We start from the raw sequence: 27,578 nt of genomic DNA, 5'->3' as shown, positions 1-27,578 counted from the left end.
TAAAGGGACAAGACACACGTATTGCAGGATGCAGCCAAAAAGCAGCAAACTAAAGTTTATTTCTGTCTAATATTTGTGAGGGAATGAGGGAGTCACATAAGAGGAAAATTAAGCCCCTTCCACTGTGCCATCTTCTCTACACAACAAATTATTACAGACCATCAACATTAAACTCCCAATTGTCAACCATTCTCCCATTCTCTCTAGCAATCATACGTGACTTAATGTGTCAATATGCATTTTCTGGGGGACATTCAGTCTTTAACGAGAGACAGCCAGTTAATATTATTATGATTGCATGTAACACATTATTAATATATACTTGACAGCTATATTGTAAATACAGACACAAAAAATATACACAAGCACACACCAATATAGTTTCATTTTGGGTTTCGCCCTGAACCTCTTTTGGATAAGCTGCCACTGTTTGTACTTTCTCCATCATGTTCAAGTTCAAGCATTATACATTACACTGTTATTTTATGTAATTTATAGTTGTAACAATTAAAACACTAACAGGTTTTACCTAAATTGTATATGACTAATAGGCTATTTGGAATTTTATGTGTAATGACATATTTAAATAATATAAGGTTTGTCTTCTTGTAAAATCATACTTGATAAAGTAGTCTGCACTATCAGCAGGGCAACACAGGGAGTCGAACCCCGTCCCAACAAGTGGGAGTACCTGTACCATTGCCTTTGCTTTTTTTGTGCAATATGACCAGGTAAAGCAAACCCTGCATTAAGAACAGCATCACAGTAAGCCGCTGAAGCTTTAACCACTACACTTTATTAGTTGTGAAAAAATTTAATGACAGTCCAATTGCAATTCAATTTGTGTTAAAATATGTGTTCAATACGTTTACGTATATTATCTAACTTGTTATGTTATGCAATGCTGTCTTATTGCAAGTAACGAAACCATAAACAATATTTTTTTTGGTTTTTTTGGTTTTTTTTTTTTTTTTTTTTTTACATTTCAGAACATATGGTACATGTTTGTATAATGTATATGAATACAGTATACAACAACTATATATATACACAACACACAGTAAAAAGCACTATATGATTTAAAAATCCCTACAGCCATTTAACACCACACATGATGCCCAGATTACCTATAAAAATCACTACGGCCATTTAACACCACGCATGATGCCCAGATTACCTATAAAAATCACTACAGCCATTTAACACCACACATGATACCCAGATTACCTATAAAAATCACTACGGCCATTTAACACCACGCATGATGCCCAGATTACCTATAAAAATCCCTACGGCCATTTAACACCACGCATGATGCCCAGATTACCTATAAAAATCCCTACAGCCATTCAACACCACACGATGCCCAGATTACCTATAAAAATCCCTACAGCCATTCAACACCACACATGATGCCCAGATTACCTATAAAAATCCCTACAGCCATTCAACACCACACATGATGCCCAGATTACCTATAAAAATCCCTACAGCCATTCAACACCACACATGATGCCCAGATTACCTATAAAAATCCCTACAGCCATTCAACACCACACATGATGCCCAGATTACCTATATAAATCCCTACAGCCATTTAACACCACACATGATGCCCAGATTACCTATAAAAATCCCTACAGCCATTCAACACCACACATGATGCCCAGATTACCTATAAAAATCCCTACAGCCATTTAACACCACACATGATTCCAAGATTACCTATAAAAATCCCTACAGCCATTTAACACCACACATGATTCCCAGTTTACCTATAAAAGTCACTACAGCCATTTCCAATGACACATAACTATTATCACCACAAAGTACTAAAACCATTTTACGACATACATGATGACCCGATCAGGAAAAAAAGCTACAACTGTTTAAATCCACAAAAAATTCCCTGATGGTCACTAAAATATGTTGGCATAACAACTGCCTCCATTTCATAAACCTTTGATTTTATATAAACGTGATCTATTAAAGTGCCCCTTTCTGTGGTTGGATCTGTGACTATTTGGGCATAGCCTCTGTCAGTCACAATTTTCAACACCACAGATGACTTTAAAATGTCATCATTAAAATCCCCCATCAGCAATACGTTCTCACTTTGAGGCTCCAACCAATCAAGCAACTTTACTAAATTTGCTTGGAATACAGATAGAGGATACAAAGGGGGCCGATAAATTACAGCCATTAGTAGGTTTAAACTAACAAATTTGTAAGTTAAACACTCCAAGTTCACGTCTTGAAGCTTTAAAAGTTCAAAGGCCACTCCTTGTGCAGTATAGATGCCAACACCACCACGTTGTTGGTCTTGCAACGCCGCCAATGCCGCTTGATTACTAGTATACGATAAATGTCGTGGACAGTTGTAAAAACTGTACCCATCAATCTTTACCGTATCTGAACAGGCTGTAGTCAGCCATGTTTCTGTGACAGCAATACAACTTGGTTGCAAATGCCGTGTGCAGAAAGCCAAGTCTTTAACATGTCTATTCAAACTTTGGACATTCATTAAAAAGAAAGTAAAGACAGATGTGTTAAATCTGTCCCACTGTGTATGTCCACTCAGAAGTGGCGCCATCCTACTGACAGCAACCGTGATGTCATCTTTACAGTAGATTCTTTTTGCATCAAACTTCTGAATCGTGAGCCCAGAAAGAGTCGTGACACGACTAAGGGCAACATACGCTTGGCCAGGCGCAAATATTTTACTGAGACTGACCACAGCTGTGTTAACAGTCAAGCCCTGTACTTTGTGGACAGTACATGCCCATGCCAGTTTGAGAGGAAATTGACGTCGTAATCCACCTTTAACAGTGGCTTTTTCCTCTTCTGGTTCAATAGGTGTGGAACCAGCTAAATTTGATGACAAAGACTGGGAGGTTTTCCTCCTCTGCAAGCCTACACGATGGTCATCAAATTGAACATAAACCTTTTTAGGAAAGGTGTCATTTTCCTGCATTATAATCTCCGTCACAATACCACAGACCCCGTTTACCAAACCATCGGCAACATCCACATTTTTGCACAACATCACACGCGCACCCTTACCCAACAACAACTCTTCAGCCAAATTTGTGTTCGAAGCTCTAGCATGATTACCTTCCAACAACTTCAGTTTGCCAGTTTTTTTATCATTAACATAATCTTTGGCTTTAAATGATATATAATCAGGACAAGTCTGACATAATTGAATAATATTGTGCTCATTTACTTGTTTATTCGTCGCAAATATGTGCAAGGCTGAGCTCACCTCACCTGTTTCACAAGTTTTTAGAATCTTTAAATCCTCAGGTAACAGCGGTTGACCTTTGGAATGAGTCCTAATCCTATTTAACAGCTGGGAAAACACTGCATCTTTTTGTCTAACTATCTCTGTTAATTCAACAACCTTAAATAGATCAGTCCATATGCTGCTACCTACACCATCAGAATAGAGTGGTTTCCCTTTAACAGGAGGTAGCTGGAAAAAATCTCCAACAGCCACAACACTGACGTTTCCATAAGGTGAAAAGTTCCCCGTTTGTTTAATCTGCCGCAATCTACCATGGACATAGGATAAGAGGTTGTGATCTACCATTGATATTTCATCTATAATGAGAAGCTGGAGATCGCAAAATCGAGAACGCAAAGAATTGAGCTTCTCTTCACCCAAAGGAGTGTACGGTAAGCGTACATCCTTTCCTATAGAAAATGTTGAGTGGATTGTTGTGGCCTCCAAATTATATGCTGCTATACCTGTGGGAGCTGTTAAGAGCACACACGTGTTGTCGGGATGTTTACAAGTAGGTGAGAGTAATCTTTTAACTTCATACTCTATCGCGCGAATCAAGTGACTTTTCCCTGTGCCCGCACCGCCAGTAACAAAAATATGCAGTGGTTCAGGATTAACGCCATTAACTTTATCTATACACCACTGCCGGATCTGATTAAAAACAGAAAACTGTTTCTCATTCAAAGATCTAATTAATGCCAGGCCTTCAGTTCTACTCATGACGTTTCTCTTCTCTAATCGTCCAATGTCTTTAGATGACGGAGCTAAATCTGGGATGATTTCTGGGTCATCGTTTACCGTTTGTGAGCTCTCTTTTAATATTTCCACACATTCCAAACGCTCAACCTCCAACTCTGGACACAACTCACACCAAGCATTCTCTAACATTGCATCACCAACAATATTGTCCACAGCCTCCAAACGATCAGATTCCATTTCATATTTACCCCGATTTAAATCTACAACAGACTTTACAGAACGGTTTGCTCCATCAACAAATCTAATAAAACCGGTTCGGTAAAACTCCTCAAATGTTTCACAGGTTGAAGGCTTAAGTTCAGTATCAAAGCGATGTGGCAGAAACAACTGCAACATGCTTTGATAAAACTTCTCTGGTTCTCTGGTTTCAGAAAAACGGGCGTAACGAACAACGGCTGGCTTAGTCCGAGTTCTTTTTGCGACAAATCCGAAATCACTACTCAACTGTACGGGGTTTTTACATTTCTCGTTTTTACTCAAAACACGATATTCTGAAGCAAACGTCGCAAGGCACATGTCATTAAATGTATCATCATTAGGTCTGTTCTTATAACGGTCAGCTATGCCGCACATCCACATGTCGTCGGTACTGAGATCCTGTGACATTGCCTTTTGTCTCAAAACAGCAATGGGTAGACTCATTTTCACTACATTATCACCAGTGGGAACAAAAACTACTTTTCTAGAACACTCTTTTAGATGCATGTTGGTTAGTCTGTACACAGCTTCCTGTGCACAAACATCTCGGTTATGAAGATAAACATTTCCGAGTGTCTTCAAAGCCTCTTTAGCACTAACATTATCTTTAGCTGCTTCTCTTTGAGAATTAGCAAGCAGAAGGCCAATTTCCCGCTCGCTTTTGGACATATAAGATACTATATAAACACAACACGCATAAGCATCTACACAATATTGGATATCAATATTAGCATTCCAAGCTTTTAACAGCAACCTGCTATACTGATTAATCCATATCTCATCAACTTGCCTCTTCAAAACAACATGTGTATTTCTACAAAATCGTTTATAAGCCGTTTCAAATAATTCCTGGCTAATCCCCAGGCCTCTAAACAGATCTTCCACACTGGTATATGGACAGTCGTCACTAGAAATTGCAGTCTTTACTTTAGTTAAAATGGCACTAGCTACATCTTTGTCCATTTCTTGTTTACGTGATTTATCTTGACACAAACAGGGACACTGCACAGTAGAATCGGTTTTATCGCATTTACAAGTCTTTGCTGCATCTTGATACTTTTCACCACGGCTAATAAAAGTTCTAGTAGATGCAGGTCGTGGAAAATTAAAATGACAAACAGTATTTTTCTTTTTACAAGTCTTTGAATGTCGTTTTGAATGTTGCTGCACAGATGAGACTACTTCAGACAGTGAATCTTCTTCAGGAGGGAGTTCACATGTCACATATTTGTCAATGAATGCAGTGACCTCCTCATCTGTGTTCTTGTCTAAAACTGGAGCACCAGAAACCCAAAACAGACAATGACAATGTGGAGAACCACGCTGCTGGAACTCAACACGATAATAGTAATCTACAATCTTACCGATGGGATTGGCAGGAGACATAAGAACTTCTCTTAAGAAGACGTGCCATCGAAAATCAAACATTCGAGCAGCAGTGACAGGATTTCTACGCAGCAGTTCACATTTATCAGCCCACTCCAGCTGTTCCACTGTCTGTGTTCTGCCTTCCTGTCTCAAAATACTGTACAGGAGATTAGTCCATCTCATATCTGCTGACGAAAATGATGCAAACCATGTAGGTTTGCCCAGCATTCTAACACATGCCAGCAGGTCGCGTTGTGCAGTCTGCCAAAATGCAGGTGTGCCCCGAATGGGTTTGAGGAAACGATACCCATCATCAAACTCCAACAGCTTATTTAAGGAATCCTGATCCTTTACCAAATTACGCAAGTCATGGGATTCACCACTTTTACCTTTACGCAGAGCTATAGAAACTTTAGACACAACCTGCTCCAGTTCAGACATGTACTGCGCAAAAAAGATATATTCGACATTATGAGCAAATCGCCCATCAGCGTGAAGAAGTCTAGTGTTAAAATAACGATTCAATGTCAAATTATATTGCCGGCTTTCGTGGTATGTTTTTGATCCTGAAGGAAATAATACAGGGAAACATTTTGCCTCATTTGTAATATCAGATAGCAATTTCACCGGATTATTACCTTCACCAGGAGCTACATTTAACACGTTGTCAACATACTGATCTAATGCTTCTTGTCCTATATCCACTGGCATGAGACAGGTGTCCTGAAACATACAGTGTTGCTGTCGATCATGCAGCAGTTCGTCTTCATCCTCTTCTATGCACGCACCCTCATCTTTATCAGCAACACTATCCTTTTCCGATACAGAATGGTCATCCACACGAGAAAATTCATTAATCCACGCTTCATTGAACTGTACATCTTTGTAATGTAAATTATGATGTTTTAAATACTGAAGAGCTTCCTGGACATGCACTGCGTCAACATACTGATAATCATAATGGCCTTTATATGTTAATTTACGTTTTAACTTTACAGGTAATAAAGACCCCTCCATGTTGGTGCGTGGTAACAAACTGCACGTTTCAACTATATTTGCTGGTACACAAGTTACAGGACCATGAATTCCATTCTGACCACCTTTAGGCAGAGCCAACATTTTCATAAATGGTATATTTAAAGCTATCAAATGTTGCTCTAATGTATTTAATCGTGCCAACTGAGGTGGGATGGGATCAACAGTCAGTTTGTTGATTGAACTCTGTGGAGGTATTTGACATTTGTTAATTTTATAATGGCAGGTGTAACAGATATACAATGAATTTCTAGATGTATTGAAAAACTCACATGGTGACTTGCAGGCACTGGTGCATCTATGCACATAATCTTCACTTATACATTTATCTGCTATAAGTGACATTTCTTTGGTTTTTTTATAATACTCTTTGCGACAATTTAAGACCTGATGTTTAAATAACAATCGAGAGCACACACAACACACAAAATCAGGTCCATCTTTTACCTTCTCCAAAAATTGCTCAGTGACAAAATCAAAGTGTTGTGACTTTAATTTAATCAGCTCTCGTTTGTGCTTTGTACTTTCTATTAATCGGGTTTTATGTTCAACTTTAAGATACTGCCTTCTACTCAACTCTCTTACTTTTTGTTGATGAGATAAATTATGGTGGTATTCATGAATACTCCTCCGTTTAACTCTTTCTTGATGAGGCAAATTATGGTGGTATTCATGAATACTCCTCTGTTTAAGTCTTTCTTGATAAAGCAAATTATGGTGGTATTCATGAATACTCCTCTGTTTAACGTTTTCTCTGTAAGACAATTTATGACGATAGTTATATGAACTCATCTGTTTAACTTTCTGTTTATGTGCAGAAACAAATTTGTATTTAAATTTGCTGGAGTTGATTTTTGTCATCCTGTATTCAAAACTTGTCTTATATAATTGTTGGTACTGAGTTTTAACTTTTTCATTAAATGTATTGTCATTTCTATATAGAAAGGCTTTTGTGAAATACCTTTTTTGTTTTTTATATTTAGACAAAACTTTATTCATTTTGATACTTTTAATGTTTGGGTCAGCATTTAACTGCTTTTTTGTTGATCTTCTGCACCTGTTTACAGTGTCTGACAAAGACTCAACTCTACAAAAACCCAAACATGTTTCTTTGTCACCCTGCTTAGTGCAAATAATAGGTTTAAAAATATTATTATAGTTTGACAAATAAAGTCCCTCAATGATGAAATTACTGGATTTAGGGCTATATTTGATCCACTCAGTGCCATTATTAATAAATATGTGCACGCCTAACATATTAGCTGCAGCCCTAAATTCTACTTCTGTAGCACAGTGACCTACATACTTCATCTGGGAGTTTTCAATATATTGTGACACAGAAGCATGTTTTCCCAGGAACTGTTGACACTGTTCAGTATTTTTTAACATGTATGAAACAACAGAAAGTCGGACCTTACGATGGCCTTTCTGTGACCCACTAATTGAATGAGCTACAGCTCTGAAAAAACTATTACCATCTTCTACAATATCCTCTGTCTTACACACATTTCCTAAAGTCCCACATGGTGTAGAGTCTTGGGATGTGTGTTTGTCATAATCTATTTTCAACATGTTACAAAGAGTTTTACAAACATCTGCAGACAGAGGAGTAAAAGCATTGGCATGATCAAAGACACGGGCATCATGTGCTTCTATAGAAGCAGACACAGGTTTTATGGTCTCTAACCGATCCTTTAAAGGTTCAGTTGCAGCTTGTCGAGTGTTATATTTTCCAGAATCATCATCTACAGTCTTGCAATACCCATAACATGTTTCCATGTTAGGCTGTTTAACACAAACGACGGTCTCATAATGGTTACCATTACAATTTTGTAAATAAACACCTTGATTAGATATGCTGCTGTAGGAGCTGTATTCAAGCCATTTATCATTACAGTAAGTGAAAATGTTAATGCCAAAATAATCAGCGGCAGCTTGAATTTCTACCTCAGTTGCCCAGTTTCCTACATATTGCATCCTAGACGAGTTAAGATAGTGTGGAACCGAGGAATACTCACTTCTTAAAATACTTTGATATGTTTGAGGATTCCTTTTTAACTGGTTTACCACAGCGAGCCGAAATTTTCTATGATGTTTCTGGGTGCCAGTAACAGCTCGACTTACTGCCCTGAAAAAACAGTTTCCATCACCCACTATTTCCTCATTCACACATGGTACACCCAACTCACCAACACCACAACAAGCATAATCACACTTTTCATACTCCACATTCAACCGTTTACACAGAACCTCTGACACATCACTAGAGATGGGATCAAACTGCAAAACCTTTGTCGCAACATCACTAACAAAAACAACAGAGTCCATATCCTTAACATCATCAATCTTCGTCCTTTTGCATGCTGTGGATGTGGATGACCTTTTGCGCTTCTCCCCTTTGGCCTTCGTGGGAACTGCGCTTGTTTGTTCAGATACATTTTTAAATGTGTCCATCTGAACAATATCCACTCCAGTGATCTCAAATGACTTCTGAGATCCCACTAGTTTACTAGCAAACCTCTGAAAATGTTGAAAAACATTATCAAGGTTTGCAAAGTACACAACTACACTCTGTCCTGTCGGGTCTACCATGCCGTCTGCAGAGCGTGCATGGGAATCTACTACAGCATAACGTCCATTATCACAAATGATAGCGCAAGTATTGCCACTTAATGTCATAATGCAAGTTTCATGCTGTGTGCACATCTTCTGCAATCCATCCAGGAGAGGAGTGTACACACCAGCATCTATTAACTCGCCTTCAACTACATCTACATCTCCTGAAACAAAATCCCCGTAAACAAGCTTAAAACGCTGTTCTTCTATGTCAATTTCCTTTGGCAAGTCTGGAACAGAGAGAAACTCATGTCCACCTCTAATCTTTTTGTTGTCGCGCAAATCTGTGTACAGCTCATTTCCTAACTCAACAACGTTATCCAACACGGCAAAGTCCCAAGAAAAAACACTCTTCTGTTTGTGCTTTGTTAAAGCAACAACAGTAATAGCTGCACACTGAACTCCCCCATATTTAAAACGCCTATCGCCCTGGTGAAATGATCCTAGGATAGAGTCTAAACGTGTATCATCCTTGTGTAAGATTGTATCATCTTCATCAAAATTATTTACAACAGAACTGCTTGAAGGTTCCTGAACAGTTGTCTCTGGAACTAGAGATGAAAGCAAAATCTGTGAACGCATGCAAGAAGGGGTGTTAGTGGACTGACCTCTGGGTGATGCATGCACGTGATGGCAATCACCCTTCTGGCCAGAAGGAGGCATCACAGCATGAGCAGCACCAGACCCAGAGACAGACCCAGGACAACCAGATGCCTCCTGATGGTGGGGTAAAGGCAGCTGGTCACAGTCCAACACCTATATAAAAGAAATTAAAGGGCAATACATCCTAAACACCATCAAGATTTGTTTAGTTTTTATGTTTGAAACACACACTTCTTACCTCCTTCCTAAAATGAACAGACTCCACGTCTGCAAGAGGATTTATGCAAGGTGGGAATGCAACCTATAATTCAAGAACAACAACAGTTAACAAAAATAACACCACAATGTATTTGTATGGCAGATAATTTAATGAATCAACCTCCTGCTGGACACGCCTAGCTGCTTTCTTAAAATGTCGCACAGACGTAGTCTACAAACAGAAAATAATACGTTTAAGTACAATACTTTCAAATATACCATACAGACAGCCCATATTACAAACATCAGGAAGTACATTACACTTAACATTAGAAGATAATAATAAACATTTACTTTGAAGTTACCTGTATGTCTGTGGGACCATCTGAACCAGCCGATGGAGCAAGTGTGTCCATGGCAACCACATTGTCAGGTGAGAACTGTGGGATGGAACACTCCGTCACAGCCACTGGAGTGCCAATCTATTGAACAAGAATGACCAGATATTACCATCTATATGGAAATAATCTAAAAAAATGTAATCAAAAACATTCACTAACTTCACCAAGAACCACTCCTTTCTTGGGGGAATCAGAAGCGTGTTCAGACTCCCCTGAATGGTTCCTCTGTAATGATTAAAAATAATAATAATAATAAGCACATTGAAAGGCATTACTAGCAGTGTCACCTAAAGTCATACACTTTTAAGAATATTTATACTTTACAAAGTATCTTACCATCCCATCAGGTCTCACGGGTGTCCATTGGGAAGGGGGTGGAGGTGTAGTGGTTTCCACAACCTTCGCAACAACGCGTGGCACATTACTTGCCGTAACTGGATGAGACACCTGGCGCTGCACCAGTGGCTTTGGTGAGGATGTCTCCAAGAACTGAAGTAATTCACAACAGTTGTATGATCACTGACACCATAATGTATTTGTGTGCAAGAGTCTTTAATTAATCAAACAATTATTTACCCGCTGCTTTACTGGCCTGGGCTTCAAGACAGCAGGCTTCTTGCGATGTCCCACAGACGTAGTCTACAAACACAAAAGTATTATTTTTTAGTTTAGTGTAATACTTTTAAAAATGACATACCGACAGCCCATATTACAACCATCAGGAACACCATTACACTGTACATTAAGAGATAATAAACCCTTTGTCTAAAGATACCTGGATGTCTGTGGGGACATCACCAAGAGCCGATGGAGCTAGCGTGTCCATGGCAGCCAGAATTGTAGGTGAGAACCTAACGGGATTCAGGGGGATGAAACACTCCTTGAAGGCCACTGAAGTGTCATCAGTCTATTGAAGACATATTATCATCTAATCAAAATTCTTTGAAAAAGATAAATCAAAAACATTCACAAACCTCAGAAAGAACCACTCGTTTCTTGGGGGAATTAGAAGCCTTTTCAAATTCCCCTGAATGGTTCCTCTGCAATGGTAAATAAAAGAAAACACATTTAGAAGCATTAGTGGCACAGCTGCTTAAAATTATAAACATTTTACAATATTTATACTTTATAAAGTGTCTCACCTTCCCGCTAGGTCTCACGAACGTCCATTCGGAAGGGCGTGGAGGTGGAATGCGTTCCACACCCTTCACAACCACACGGGGCACAATACTCGCTTTCAGCGGACGAGACACCTGGTGCTGCACCAGTGGCTTTGGTGCGGGTGTCTCCAAGAACTGATAGGAAGCATTCCACATCAGTTGCGTGAGTATAGGCATCCCGTGGTCATCACTGAGGTGGATCTGCAACCACAAACACAAACAAAAGAAAATACAAATTTATTACCTCAAATTTAAGAATCTTTACCTCGTTTTCTTCCAAGCAATATACTTACACCATCACGGCACCACAGTTCGCGACGGTACCTGGGTAGGTCATCGTGGATCGGCACGTAACTTACACCTTCGAAGCAGAAGGAAAAAATTTATGTAAAGTTATAAAATGTGATTGTTTGATGCCTAAGAGTATATAGCAATATCACTTGTCGTCAATACTACCTTTTATCTAATTATGTTGCAACTTACGTAGCTTAGCCGATCTGCGGTGGTACTCCTGCTGAAACAGGTCTTGACGCTCCCAGGATCCAACTAAACGGGGAATCATGGCGGTACAGAAAACCTAAAAAAATAAGGAAATAATTTTTTTTAATGTACGTTTACAGTCGCTTCCTATACCTCCAAAATTACACAAATCAGCTCCTCACCTTAGGCCAGCGACTGAGAATAGCCAAAAGGTACCGCTCAAAAGCATCCCCTGCCTCTTCAACTGTTCTGCTGGCCGTAAGGTTGTTAGAAGGAGCCATGACGCAAACAGCATCAGGCTCCCGAGGTAACACAGCCTGTGAAACCTCAAGGCGCAGAAGATCTGCACAAGCTCCTGGAGTGGACATCACTCCAAAAGCGAGGCCGCCATCCGGCATAGGGACTATGCCGTCTGCCACGGACCTCAAGTGGGAGTCCCCAACAAGTAGGACGAACTAAATTAGAAAAAGAAATAAATACATTTTCATATAAAACAATCTGTATTAAATGACATTTCATACAAAAGACAATGTAATAAGCTTTTCAGGAAGAATGAGATAACAACAGTCAAAGTTTACAAACAATAAAACATGAAATGGTAAAACCAATTACAAAATACACCAACATAATGACATGTAAATAAAAATAAAGACATGTAAAAATAACTGAGCAGTTTAAGTTCTAAATCACAGATTGAGAAGCACTGAATAAAAAGGAAGATGGTTACAACTAGGTTTTCTATTAAGATTCAAAAGTTGGTAGACTTGGGGCACAAGTCTAAAAGAAGCCGATTCAATCCGTTTGCAGCACTGTAACTGACAGCAGCTTCAACACCATCTGACTGTTTCCCTAGGATCCCATAGTACTGCTACATAGTATTGGAAGGAAATCTATATTTACATTTTAAATATTTGTGAACATTACACTCACTTTCTTGTCAGGAATCCCACCCGGAAGGACCAACTTGTGAGATTTGTTGGACACTGCACTAGTTGGCCAACGACGAACTCTATGGCGCCAGCCGGTACCAGAGACTTTAAAGAAAAAAACAAAACAAATTTCAATCTTTTTTTGTCCAATAATTTTTTCACCTTACATAAATACAGTATAAATTAAATGAATTGCATAACACTACAATAATTTGTTCTACTAAATACATACGATGAACGTCGTCACTGCTAGGCGTTGGAATCCCAATACGCAGGGGCGGAGGTGGACGTTTGCTGCGCTTGGCAGCATCCGCCTTGCGTTTGGACACTTTGCCAGGCATGGTGAATGCTGTTTGAAACAAATAAAGTAAGTTAATTATTTAGAAGGCAACCCCACATTAGCTCCAAGCACTACACAACTGACTGTCACACAAGTTGCCTGTCACTTGTTAAACATTAAAGAGCAAGTCACCCCCAACTAAACTATTTTTTGCTGATAAACTAAATAAACGAGTGTCTAATCGTGAGGCAGACACGTGTAGTCAATAACTTGGCACTTCAGTGCATCTTAGTTCAAATTTAAATATTCTGCCTAAAACTGGCAGTGTTGTGCCGTTGTCAGGTAAAAACTCTGCACTGTATTTTAATTTAAATCTGCCACCGCTATTGGCTAAGAGGTATGCTATGATGTAAACTGGTACATTATGATGTCACAATGATGTTGTGAGCCTGTGTGTGTATTTGTTAGCAGCTCCGCCTTCCCGGTCTGCCAGGCAACAGCATTTGTTGCATTTTTCAAACATGAAGTGAGAGTGGGGTTAGACTCTGGTAGGGGTTGACTTGCTCTTTAAGTAAAGTTGTAAACATACAAAATAACCAGTTTTGTACCTTAAAAGGGAAACAATGCAGTTCCTGCTTGCTTTTAGCACCCCCTAAAGTTTGTAAGTAATTGACTGTTTAACAAGCAGAAATGCTACTTAACTTCTTGCTGTGCGTTTGTCTTTTTAACACCTTCATCTAACTGCAAAAATGTGTCCTCAGCCTTCATTAGTTTGTACAGGAGCAGTTTCACTATATCAAACAAATGAACTGTGTTCAACATTGAAGACATGTAGGCAACATGCAATGGAAGCAGACTCAAGCTCCATCATGTCAGCTACACTTTACTGAGATGAACAGGGACCAGCCTGAATACTCTGAAGTTGCATAGCTCAGGGATTACTTTTCACAAGTACATTTGATCATGTTTGTTGTTTCTATTTAGTAAATATAACATTGCTATACTACATTTATGTTCACCAGCAGCACCTCCTAGTCAGCCAACATTAGCTACATGCTCACTGCTAGTTGCCCTGAAAGCAAATGCAAAATGAGACTTTATTAATCATTTATTCCAAAACACCAACTTCTATTATGGCTGAGCTGATACAACAATGCTGCTGTAGAAATTAAACAAATCTTCATATGTCTCATGTGTCAGACTCTCCTCTCTGACTGCTAACAAGCTGCCATGCCAACCTGCTGAAAAAGGCATTTTTCTGGTTCTACCCTTTGAAGAGTGTAATAATAATTAAAAGAATGCAATTTCGGGTTTAAGACAAATTCTAATACTCGTCTTCATTACAAGGTATCTGCAGATTTAAGGGAGCCAAATTTAAGACTTTTTAAGACCTTTTTTAAGGCCACTTTGACCAAATGTAAGCTATTTTTAAAATTAAATTTAAGCTATAATTTCCAGCTATTGCCTGGAACCGGTGTTAACCACGTCACGAACGTGGGATTAGCCATCCAGTTACCATAAAACTTGCACTTCTCCATGGCGCAAGCTCCCACTAGCTTAACCAACTAATGCGGCAGGGTTTTTCCTGCATTCCAATTTGTGTGGCGGCTGCCTCCAGCTAATTTTGTGCCGCCCCAGCCTGATTTCACTCTGCCCCCAGCTATATTGATGTTATTTTAACAGCAGATGCAGCATTGCGCCACTAGGGCGTTGTATGAGCAGCGGTTCACCGAAAAGCGCCAAAACCGCAGCAGACAAAGATGAAAACTTGCTTTTCTCACTAGTTGGTACATATCTATGGTTGGTGCTATTGACGTCCTGATTTCACCCAGGCTCTTCCATAGCAGAGCTGTACAGTGCGACGACAAAAACTGTCTGTGCGTGTCTGTCTATTTTTAAACAAAGCACTGGTGCAACATCTTTGAATTTCTATTTTCCCCAGAACGTTATTGAACAAAAGTAAGTTATGTGTAAGAAAAATGCTTTTTGCTGGCACACAGTGTGGAAATCTGGATGCAGTGGAGGAAAATAAAGGAACCAGCAAAGGTACAAAGGCAGAACCGGTCCAAAGTTTGGGATCAAAAGTGCAGCTACACGCAGACTGGCTAATGCTAAAGCTAACAGGTAGCAGTCTCATTATCAAGTGGCACACAGAAAAATACATGATGATCGTAAAATTAAGAAAGACTAAACTCTACAAGCGGATGAAAAGTCCCCACCATCTTGTTTATTCTGCATCCTGCAGCAGTACATATCAGAACCGCTGCAGATACGAGTCACATTACTGCTACAAGTCTACGGCAAGCCATTGTAGTATATAATTCACAAACGCTTCCATCTTTGAACATAATTTGAACTGGATTATTCACAAGCCGTACATAACAGACACGCCACTGTTACATTGTTAGCAGCAGAAATTAAATGTTATTACCATTTCCAATACAAATGCATGTTAATGATATTTTACTGTATATATTTATGTGTCATTTAGACTGAGATGAGTGTTTTTAATACAAACCTAAAATGTTACTGAAATGTAGGTCAAATATTTAAAAATATTTTAACTATAAATATCAGATGGGAAAAAAGGAACTAAACACCAATCTAGTGCATATTATTGGGCCTTTCATAATAAAAGTCCATTATTTCAGCCTGACAATTTTGTTTGTTTTATTTCATATTTTTTTAGCAGCAAACCTGTTTTGTTTCACTTGAAATGTTGTCAAATGGAATATTCAATTAATCAACAGAAGCTTAGATTAGAACACTTAACGAAAAAATATTTGGCCTTTCAAAAAGTGATGCTGTTGAATGCACAGAGTATGCATGTGTTGGCGCGTGGTCAAGATGGTTCCACCTCTGCCTCAATTTGAGCCAGGTAAAACCCTGAATATGCTAATCTAAAAATAGCCCCCTTTCACAACAGAGTGAATGTGTACGGTTCCGCTTATGCCAATATCATACACAAAAAATGCTGAACACCAACTAGAAATTCATGGAATTTTTATAGAAATAAAATAGTCTTGTTTATTGGGTCCTTGGTAATTTAAGACCTTTGGAAACTGTATTTAAGGATTATTTGTAATTTTTAAGGATTTTTAAGGCCTTAAATTTGGAAAAGCTCATTTAAGCCTTTTTAAGACTTTAAGAACCCGCGAATACCCTGCATTATCATCAACCTTCATTTATGGAGCCTCTTACAAGCATGAGGCATGCCACCAATGTGCTGCACAGTAAAGTAATGTTACAGGTCCCAGGTATGTGACCATGCAACAGGTGATTCTGTTAAAAACAGTCAAATGAGCAGACAGGACATCAGTATGGTGTTGCTGCGTTAGCTCTTCATTGCAGAATTTTATTAACACTTTCAACCATGTCAAGCAGCACATTTTCTACCATTCACCTTGTTTAAGCAGTTCCCTTTTGACAAATTCTGAATAGTCAGACACTTATTTTACCGCATTTGACATTTTCTTGCAATACTGGTTCATCACTACATGTTCATAATATAATAAGACACTCATGGAACAAACTTAATATTTCTACCCCACTTGAGCTTTAAAATAATATAAATGCAAACCAGTTTAAATAACTCTTTCTCATCAACTACCTTGCTTATTTTCACTATTTCACCTACATGAACAAAATAACACTTCTTTCTCAGCAATGCCATTCATTTTACATGGAGCACACAGGATAAAATCCAAGTAAACATGAAGCCGTTATTGTGCCGCCATATCAACTTCACCATCGGGGGGCGCCAGGCGTACAGCACATTTAAACCACACATTAAGAACAAAACTTCCTCCCAAACCGATTAACAGGTGCTTGACAAACACATCTTGACACGGTTTTCTCCCATTTTCACCTGTTTATCGCTCTTATATGAGGACACTAACCTGTTAAAAACAGTCAAATGAGCAGACAGGACATCAGTATGGTGTTGCTGCGTTAGCTCTTCATTGCAGAATGAGGAAAAGCTAACGGCTGCGCCAATGTCCGCACCAAACTGTCCCGGTCAGCTGCCAAGTATCATACTGCCCTCTACTGGCATTAAGGTGCATTACCTTTACAGAACAGTTTACAAAGACAATGTCCTTAGAGACTCTAAGTTTTTTTTCTTTTCCTTTTAGCCTGAATCCATTAAATATATATTTTTTTTTCACACAGGAATAAATTACATCAGATGGTTAAAGCATCAATACGAAAAATGTGACCACATCTTTCTGTGTGTGTCACAGTAAGACTGAGAGACTAAAAATAAAAACTATCATTTAAAAGCAGAATAAACTCATGTAAATATATATATATATAAACATCTAACCTGCAGAATTAAAAGCAAAACCATAAAAGTGGGTCTTTAGCTTTGTTTTAAACGCCGCTACTGTACGAGGTCCTGTTACAGAACGTCACATAATGCCCGAGTGTTTATGGTGTTGGGCCCTCCTGAAATGTAATGACTGCTTTCAGTGTGAATTTCTCTCCTTGAAGTAGCAGAGTGGATGGGAATTCAATAAGCAAAACCTTTTTTGGACTGTGTAAACGGTGCCCCAAAGTTTCTGTTGAGCATTTTCCAAGGTCTGTGTCAATCCATACAAGCTCTCTCAGGCTGTAACTGTGACAAACCGTCCCTGTGCAAAGTTGCTTTCCAGATGAATCTGTTTTAAATGCTGTTGGAGATGGATCAGGACTTTTGATTGGTCTTTGACATGGTAATTCTAGAAGGTTTAGCCCTTGTTCAACAGCAGACTGAAGGTGAGCTATGCCAGTAGCATTTGACTTAAAAGCTACAGTTCACATATTAGGTTAATGTTTTAACAACCATTACCATTTTACCACATACTCTGCTGGTAGCACTCTAGATGGAGTAAGGTAATGTTAAGAAACATGGTAGTCAGTGATCCACAACCAACTTATTGGCTCAAAATACCTAATACACACCTACTGGCATGCCCCTTTAAATGCCATCATGAATGTTATTTAATGTTATTATTACGGCAGCACGGTGGTTAGCACTGTTACAGGGCTGCCAGCCAACACTGTCTTTAAACAAGCCGCCATTTTATTTCAGCCTGTCATCCCAGTTAGGGCCAGATTAACACTTTGTTGTACCCTGGGCAACAATATTCAAGGGCCCCATCATCACGACCCAAGGATCACCACAATATGGTCACATACAGAATATTTTACTGTAATATGCAGTAAATATACTCAATACTTGAATGCCTGACATCACGTAACCCGCTCAGGGTAACCTTTGACCCACCTCGTGTGGACTGACCAATGAGGAGAGGGTCTTAACTTGAGGCCCTCTCTTCATTGGTCAGTCTGCATGAGACTGACTCTCAACTGACGTTCAAAGTCATAGGCAGCGAAGCGTCTCTGTGCAGCGCAAAAGCCCAGGTGGAGAGTTAGTTGAATATAGGGTGACCATATTTCCATTTCCAAACAAGAGGACAGGGGATCTGTGCCTATGACATCACACTATGGCAACGCCACACAAACCACGTTGGGACCCATTTTTTGTAAGAACTAAATTAATATCAAATTCTGCCAATAAAAGGGCTCCAAAACAATTCATATGTAAATATTTAGCATATTTATTGCAAAATCTAATTTTTCTGCTTTAGTGCTGCGACAAGGTTTTATTAATAATAAATTATTATACCTTTTGTTTTACTACAGCAACGGTAAGCTTCCTGTGCACAGATTATTAAGGATGCTTGTTTCAGCTGTGAGATTAGACGATAGGATCAATGAAAAAATAAGTTGTCCCACACTCCACGGAAACTTTCAGAGAATCCACAAATAGTGGCTTTCAAATGGTTTTGTTACTTTTTGCAGGTTCAGAAAAGCAGCAGATGAGACAGCGTGTCTGATAATTTAGTTTTTCATCTGATAACATGTCAGCGATGTCTGAGGAGCTTTTATAAACACTGTATAACTAACACTCCTAGAGAGGGTATGAATTACACAGAGGCTTCTGGGGAGCCCAGTTATGGGGGGTGGGGGTGGGGGTGGGCGGGGTCATTTTGCCTTGGCCCCCAAAATGTCTTGAAACGGCCCTGGGTGTGTGACTGAGTTTTGAAGGTGATCTGAATTGTATCAGATGTATAAATATGACATGTGTAGAACTTATTGTTTTGTACAGGTAAAAACGTGTAGTGGAGATAAATCTACCTACATTTTACTTTTCAACACTTTGTTTTGTTTTCTTGTCTTTATTTAACTATTTTCTTGTCCTATCTGCCCGGACAGAGTGAAAAGTGGACATGTCCGGGGAAAACCGGACGTACGGTCACCCTAGTTTAATATAAAGCGGGAGATTACACATAGGCCTACACTATTTTGCTCGTGCCCTTGCTGTTCTGGGCCCTTTAGAGATCGTGCGCCCTGGGCAGAGGTGGAAAGACTACTAAAATTTCCTACTTAATGACGAGTACCAATACTTTGATAATTTTTTACTCAATTACAAGTAAAAGCACTTGCCTAAATTTTTACTCAAGTAAAAGTAAAAAGTATCGTAAACAAAATGTACTCAAAGTAAAAGTTACTTAGTTACATTTTTGTAAGCGTAAAAATGGCTACATCTAAGTAGTGCTAAATCACAACGCCAGTTCACAATGCGCTCGTGTGTGCGCTCACACACACACTCAAACCCGCAAGGCTTGAAGGAGGGATTTCTATTCAATCAGTGAGAACAGGACGTGCACACTGACTGGACGAGGTTTTTCTAGGATGGTTAGTTTCAATTGTGATTAACATTATTCTTTATTTTGAGAAAAAAATATATTTTTTAGATGCCATCAGTATGTGAGCTATCTCAATGTTTTCATGACAAAACTCTAACATGAGACTGTGCTCTAACCTGTCACATAACAAGCTAAATGAAAGTCAAATATTTCAGATGGACCGTATGACAGCTGTTAACGTTGGCTCTGCCCTACTTTACCTCTACATTACAGTTCCTTTATCCATGTCCATCCTAGAGCTCCTCTCTGACCTTCATGCTTATTTAGAGTAGCTGATTTTTAAAGTTAGCAGAGTTCATCCTTGGTAGTGGGTTCACTCACTCATTTAACCCTTCACCACTGAAATCAGTTTGTTCATTCCAGTCCTCCTAAATAATCATCCAATCAACCAACTGGAATCCTTAAGGGTCCCGTAACGTCCATCCTGTCAGAACAGGCCTTGGGAGCCCAGGTGTTACTAGAACTAATGGTGTCTCCTCACCAGCGTGAGCCAGTCTGTGAAAGTTGGACTCCAAACATGAACTTTAAATTAATGCATTCATCTCCTCTTGTAGCACATTAACATGTTTTAAAAGGCATGTATCATGATATGTTACACCTCCCAGACCAAAGATAAGATAAAACATTATCATAAACACTATTAAGATGTCATTATTTATGAAATATAAGTTATTTTCCTGAGCCATTACTTCAGCCAAGATATAAGATGCATGGATTTGATGAAACCACGCTGTCTCATGCAGTTCTATATGTGTAACACACACACACACACATGCACGCGCGCACACGCAAGCGCGCACACACACACACTGCATTCATCTCCTCTTGTAGCACATTAACATGTTTTAAAAGGCATGTATCATGATAAGTTACACCTCCCAGACCAAAGATAAGATAAAACATTATCATAGACACTATTAAGATGTCATTATTTATGAAATATAAGTTATTTTCCTGAGCCATTACTTCACCCAAGATATAAGATGCATTTAATGAAACCACGCTGTCTCAAGCAGTTCTACATGTGTAACACACACACACACACACACATGCACGCCCGCACATGCACACGCAAGCGCGCGCGCACACACACACACACTGCAGCATGTTCGAATCATTTGAATGACTAATTTAACTACACTGAACTGCTTTTGTAATAATTTAATCTCTTATTCTGGACTAAAATAAAGAAACAAGCTAAATCATCACATATCTGTGGCATCAAGAAGCATCTTCTGAGTTCAAACACAGCGATGGAGCACAATGTTTACACCTGAACAATATCAGGATTAACTCACAGAGGCCTGCAGGTCTTCTGTTTTATGAGCAGAGCGCTGATAATCCGCTTGTTATGAGCGCTAAACGTTATTTTGCCGCTGCCGTGCGGAGCGGTAGGGAAACACATTTCAAACACGGAACCGAGTCCGGCTACCGAACCGAGCAGAATTCCGATGACGTCACACCGGTGCGCGAAAGTGCGGGTTCCAACCCACAGGAGGGAGAGAGGAGGTGAACAGCAAGTTGATCGACTGAACTTATGTCTTTGAGCAAAAGTGTACACCCACACACCCCCAACGGTTTAGACGTGGCGCTCATGCAGGTGTCTCTTTCCGTTCCGACGCTGCTTCACGTAATATTTGTAATTTATTTAGCCTATAATTTATTTTTACTCAGTAACGGATATGATTTAAAATGTAGCGAATTACAATTCTTTTTTAAAAACTTACTCAAGGAAAAGTAAAAGTACAGCTTTTAAAAACGACTTAAAAAGTATAAATATACAAAAAAGCTACTCAATTACAGTAACGTGAGTAAATGTAATTCATTACTTTCCACCTCTGGCCCTGGGCAATTGCCCACTTGCCCATATGTTTAATCCGGCCTTGATCCCAGTCACCGAACATTGCTAAACCAGACCTCCGCAGCTTCCAAAGAATGCTTTCCCTGACAATTACAGCAAAACTAGCGGTCTAATTTACAAGCCTACACAAACACCCCACTGAAATAAATTTGCACACACAGGCTATTAACATGGATTTAGAGCCAGCAGAATAGCAGAGAAGCTAACTTACAACAGCCAAATCTTATCATGTTTAAACACCGCCAAAAAACAAGCAAATTTGACTCACCTCAACAGAAGACGATGCGCTGCGTTAAATGCAAACAGAGGAACAGAGGTGAAGGAAGCTCTCCAAATATGGTTGATACCAACTTGGAAAACGAGGGTTAGGGAGAACTCTGAATATACACGAGGTACACTCAAAGCGGGTCTGTAAAAGACTGAAGCGTTTTGGGCGCCTATTTCAGTTAAAGGTTGTCTCAACCAATCAGTGGGGCGGAAGACGGTTTTTGAAACCAAACAACCAATAGAACTCCGGGACTTGACGTCACTTTACTTTTTTCACAATTAGTAACGCTACAAACCGGTTTCACCTTGTTCAATAAAGTTTTGAAAAAAAAACACTACAAATCGAAAATCAGCACGTAGAAACGTCTCCCATAGCATAGGTGCTACTTACCACATCGCCAGATTTATGGTGTTCTTTTTTCCTGTCGAATAAACAATTATAAGTTCGCTGAACTTGCAGCCATTTTCCTACTGGTTTTACCGAATACTTTGACATCATGTTTCAATTCAAACACTGTAATGATTAACTGAGCATTAAACATAAATTTGATTTTTTTCCCCATCTCTTTGTGTTGTCTTGCTTAATCTCATAATAAGCAAACGAGGCGTGAAAACTCCTTTTCCAGATCTTTATTTAGCACTAGCCACCACTACTGTATCATCCATGCAGTTTCCCTCCTAATCTACTCCCCTGCCTTCTGGGTAATTGAGTTCTTTCTGAACTATCTCATAACATCACATCTTTCTCCCTATAGAACAATAATAATTAACTCTCTCATAACATCACAGCTTTCTCCCTATGGAACAATAATAATTATCTGTTAGGATGCAACCTTCCTGACGAACATCATAACCTTACTGACAAAATGACTCCTCCACCTGGAACAAATAAGCATTCAGCTTCTCTCTACATTTTTTTTTTTTTTTTTTTAGAACACCTTGCCACATTTACTCTAACAACTCTCAATTAGTCTCTTAGGTGGCTGAACATGTCTCTTTGGTCTCACCAGTCTTTCACCCTGTGGTGATGTCATAGTTTTCAAAAGTCTCTCAGCAGCAGGTGACGCAGAATCCTGTGACGGGCCACTTCTAGCGTCTTCTGACCCTCTGTTTGCTGACTCTGTAGATTTCTCCTTGTCCTGCTGCACTGTCTCCTGAGATTCTGTGTCTTTTCCTTCTGGATGTAGCTGAAGGTCTACTCGATTTCTCCTCAGGGACACTCCACCCTCCATCTGGATCTTGTATGAACGTGGCGCCACCTCCTCCTTCACCTGACCTTGATGTCTCCAGGTCCCTGTAGTAATGTCTCTGAGACGCACCTTGTCTCCTGGCTTCAAGGAAGGCAGGTGTCTCGCCTTGCGATCATGCAGCTGTTTTTGTTTCACCTTTTGTCCATCCTTTGCTTCCTTAACTTTATGTGCAGTTTTTGGCGTCAGCAGGTCCTCATTGACTGGCAGGTTGGAACGAATACGTCTCCCCATCAGCATCTGAGCTGGTGACATTCCATTCTGCAACGGTGTGCTTCTATAGATCAGTAGGCTCTTCTGAAAATCCTCTCTGTCCTGAGCTTTTTTCATTAATGTTTTTATTATCTTGACAGAGCTTTCCGCTAAGCCGTTGGACTTTGGATATATGGGGCTTGATGTTGAGTGTTGAAACCCCCATTCCTTAGCAAAGGTGGCAAACTCACAGCTGGAAAACTGGGGCCCATTATCGGAGAAAAGTTCACATGGGACACCATGCCTGGCAAAGACAGTCTTTAGATAAGCAATTACTGCTTTACTTGAAGTTGTCTGCAGTTGCCCAACTTCTGGATAGTTTGAAAAGTAATCTGTCACCACTATGTAACTTTTCCCATCAAAATCAAACAGGTCTGTTCCTACCTTATAGTAAGGTCTGTGTGGTGCTGGGTGAGCCAGCAGTGGCTCCGCCTGCTGTTTGGGCCTGTAGATGCGGCACTGTTCACATGAAGCTGTGGTCTGGCTGATGTCTTGGTTGATTCTTGGCCAGTACATTACTTCTCTTGCCCTGCGTTTACACTTGACCTCTCCGAGGTGACCTTCGTGGATCTTTTGGAGCATCTGTTTGCGTAACGAGTATGGTATGACATATTTGCTCCCTTTCATCACTATGTCATCCACCACAGTTAGTTCTCCTCTGCAGTTCCAGTAGTCCTGGATTTTCGCTGAGCACTCTTTCTTGTTTTCTGGCCATCCTTTCATTATTGTACTCTTAAGTTCATTCATGACTTCATCTGCATTTGTCTCTATTTTTATCTGTTCTGATCTGTCAGCAGATACTGGCAGAGATGTCATCACCATGTCAACATACGCTTGTATGTCCAGACTTTTCTCAAGGTCTTCATGCTCTTCCTTATCCACTGCTCTTGACAATGTATCAGCTGTGTACATATACTTTCCTTTGGTGTAGATCATGTGAACGTCGTATTTCTGTAGCCTGATTAGCATGCGCTGTATCCGTACTGGACAGTCATTCAGTGGTTTGGACATGATGGACACCAGTGGTTTGTGGTCAGTTTCCACTTCAAAAGTTTGGCCATAGACATACTGATGGAAACGTTCACATGCATACATGCTCGCTAACAGCTCCTTTTCAATTTGAGCATATCGTGTCTCTGCACTCGTCAAAGCTCTGGATGCGTAGGCTACCGGCAACCACTGTTCCTCATGTTGCTGCAACAGCACTGCACCCAGTCCGTGTTGTGATGCATCTGCTGAGATCCTGGTGCTTCTCTCTGGGTCATAAAACTTTAGCACTGGCTCTTGTGTGAGAATCTCTTTCAACTTTAGAAAACATTGCTCTTGCTCATGGGACCAGATCCATTCATTCTTTTGTTCAAGCAAACTTCTGAGAGGTGCTGACAATGTTGACAGTTGTGGGACAAACTTTGCCAGATAGGTGACCATTCCTAGAAACCTTCTGACGTCGTCTTTGTTGTTTGGTCTTTCCATGTTACATATTGCTGACGTTTTCTTTGGGTCTGGCTTCACCCCATTCTCACTGACAACATCTCCCACAAATGTAAGTTTTTTCACTCCAAACTCACATTTATCTTTGTTTAGTTTCAGATTGACTTCTCTTGTCTTGTCTAGTACTTGTCTCAGTCTTTGGTCATGTTCTTCTCTAGTGGTTCCCCAAACTATGATGTCATCCATCATGGTCTCCACTCCTGGAATGTGCTCAAAAATCATATGAATGGTCTTGTGGTAGACTTCAGGAGCTGACAAGATGCCGTATGGCAGACGAAGAAACCTGTATCTGCCCTCAGGTGTGTTGAACGTACAAAGTCTAGAGCTCTCCTCGTCCAGCCTCAGCTGCCAGAAACCTGATGAGGCATCTAGTTTACTGAACCACTTAGCTCCGGCAAACTGTGCCATGATTTCTTCTCTGGTTGGCAGCTTGAAATGTTCTCTTTTAATTGCTTTATTTAAATCCCGTGGATCCAAGCATGTTCTGAGAGCACCTGTTTTCTTTTGTAGAACCACCAGTGAGCTGACCCATTCAGTTGGCTCATCTATTTTCTTGATGACCTCTAGTTTTTCCATGCGTGCCAGTTCGTCTTTTAGTTTTTCCCGCAGTGCAAATGGGATTTTCCTACAGGGATGCACAACAGGTGGCACATTTTTATCCACACATATTTTATGTTGTCCTGGGAGACATCCAAGTCCTTCGAAACAGTCTTTATATTCTTCCATGAGGGAATCCTGATCATTCGAGGCTTCTGGTGTGGAGACTATGTACACCCTTTTAACCAGGTTGAGCTTTACGCATGCACTGAGTCCTAGGACTGGTTGTACACTCTTATCCACGATCAGCAGCTGTGCTCTTATCTGGTGTTTTTTGTATCTGAATGTCGCAACACATCCACCTTTAACAGGAACTCTCTCTCCTGTGTATCCAGTGACTTTTATTTTCACCGGATGCATTTTGCTCTTTTTTGTCATAGCTTTGTAATGTTCCCATGATACCAAATTAACCTGGGCCCCTGTGTCCAACTTGAATGGAATTATTGTCTCATTAACTTCAACTGGCACCACCCATTCCTCTTTCTCTGATGTAGAGGTGTGTACTTCATCTACAATGAACTCCTCCTCATCCTCTGCTTCTTCATCGACTGTGTGAACTTTCTGTTTTGGAGCTGCTTTACAACATTTGGCATAGTGATTCATTTTCCCACAATTGTTACAGGATTTCCCAAATGCTGGGCACGATTTTGGTCTGTGACTGCTTCCGCATTTACCACATCTGAACTCTGTAGCTTTCCCTTTTTGGTACTTTTGTTTGGTAAATGTTTTCTTTATTACTCCATCTTTGCTTAGAGCATGCACTGACGTCTCACCTCTCCGGAGCTCCTTTGCTTGTGCTCGTGTGGTTTCCGCTGCTCTGCACATGCTGACACACTTATCCAGTGTAAGTCCAGTCTCTCTGAGCAGCCTCTCTCTCAGTGCATTATCCACAGTTCCACAGACAATCCTGTCTCTTACTAGCGAGTCTCTCAAAGTCCCAAATTCACACGATTTGCTTAATGTGTGAAGCTCTGCTAAATATTGATCAAAAGGTATTCCCTGCTTCTGATCATGGGTAAAAAATTTGTACCTCTCATAGGTCACATTCTGTTTAGGTACGAAGTACTCTTCAAATTTATTCATCACGTCAGCCAAAGTCAAATCAGCTTCATCCAGCTGAAAGCTATTATATATATCCAATGCATCTTCCCCTATAACATGCAAAAGGATGTGAGCTTTCAGTTTTTCATCATCTCCCCCTGCTCCGCTTGCAGTCAAATATATATTAAACCTCTGCTTAAAGCGCTTCCAGTTTTCAGCAAGGTTACCAGTCACTTGCATGGATGAGGGCGGGCTTAGCTTATCCATGGCAGCACGTCGGGGTATCTCAATCACTGCAGCTCTTTACTGTTGTCTATCTGCTCTCACAGGCACCGATTCCTCTTCTGTTTGCTCTAAGTGACCACACACGATCAGCTTCACTTTTACCCTCGCTCCCGGGCGTCACACGATGCAGCACCGGTCTTTAGCATGTAGCTCTGTAGCGCGCCATTACTCACGCTCTCCATAGACTCTCCCTCTACATCCGTCTTTCGCGGCTCCCCCGTGGCAAATCTGTCCTTCGTCTTGCTCACGGCCACTTCTGACACCATGTGTTGTCTTGCTTAATCTCATAATAAGCAAACGAGGCGTGAAAACTCCTTTTCCAGATCTTTATTTAGCACTAGCCACCACTACTGTATCATCCATGCAGTTTCCCTCCTAATCTACTCCCCTGCCTTCTGGGTAATTGAGTTCTTTCTGAACTATCTCATAACATCACACTCTTTAAATTACAATGCTGTGTATGTTTTACACG

The 27,578-nt window shown here is 40.1% G+C and overlaps 1 protein-coding gene across 3 annotated transcripts; it reads right to left on the bottom strand.

Annotated features, from left to right (window-relative positions):
* LOC139063712 (uncharacterized) lies at nucleotides 1–27,578 on the bottom strand. 3 transcript variants are annotated; one of them, XM_070546398.1, is made up of 17 exons: nucleotides 27,280–27,418; nucleotides 22,195–22,213; nucleotides 13,266–13,382; nucleotides 13,035–13,138; nucleotides 12,287–12,559; nucleotides 12,108–12,201; nucleotides 11,918–11,985; nucleotides 11,607–11,825; nucleotides 11,439–11,504; nucleotides 11,240–11,371; nucleotides 11,041–11,103; nucleotides 10,801–10,953; nucleotides 10,624–10,689; nucleotides 10,429–10,545; nucleotides 10,245–10,295; nucleotides 10,104–10,166; nucleotides 1–10,018 (listed from the first exon to the last, which is right to left on the bottom strand). In XM_070546398.1, the coding sequence occupies exons 3-17, from the start codon at nucleotides 13,372–13,374 to the stop codon at nucleotides 1,880–1,882; spliced, it is 9,717 nt and encodes a 3,238-aa protein (XP_070402499.1). In that variant the 5' UTR covers nucleotides 13,375–13,382; nucleotides 22,195–22,213; nucleotides 27,280–27,418; the 3' UTR covers nucleotides 1–1,879. The 3 variants fall into 3 exon arrangements, with proteins under 3 accessions (XP_070402499.1, XP_070402498.1, XP_070402500.1); XM_070546397.1 differs by lacking the exon at nucleotides 22,195–22,213 and having other exon boundaries at nucleotides 27,280–27,578; XM_070546399.1 differs by lacking the exons at nucleotides 11,918–11,985; nucleotides 12,108–12,201; nucleotides 12,287–12,559; ... (2 more) ...; nucleotides 22,195–22,213; nucleotides 27,280–27,418 and having other exon boundaries at nucleotides 11,240–11,315; nucleotides 11,607–11,678.

Source organism: Nothobranchius furzeri, chromosome 17 (genome assembly GCF_043380555.1).
Source record: "Nothobranchius furzeri strain GRZ-AD chromosome 17, NfurGRZ-RIMD1, whole genome shotgun sequence".
NCBI lineage: Eukaryota > Metazoa > Chordata > Actinopteri > Cyprinodontiformes > Nothobranchiidae > Nothobranchius > Nothobranchius furzeri.
The sequence above is the reverse complement of the archived record's forward strand: the minus strand, read 5'-3'. Positions and strand labels throughout refer to the sequence as shown.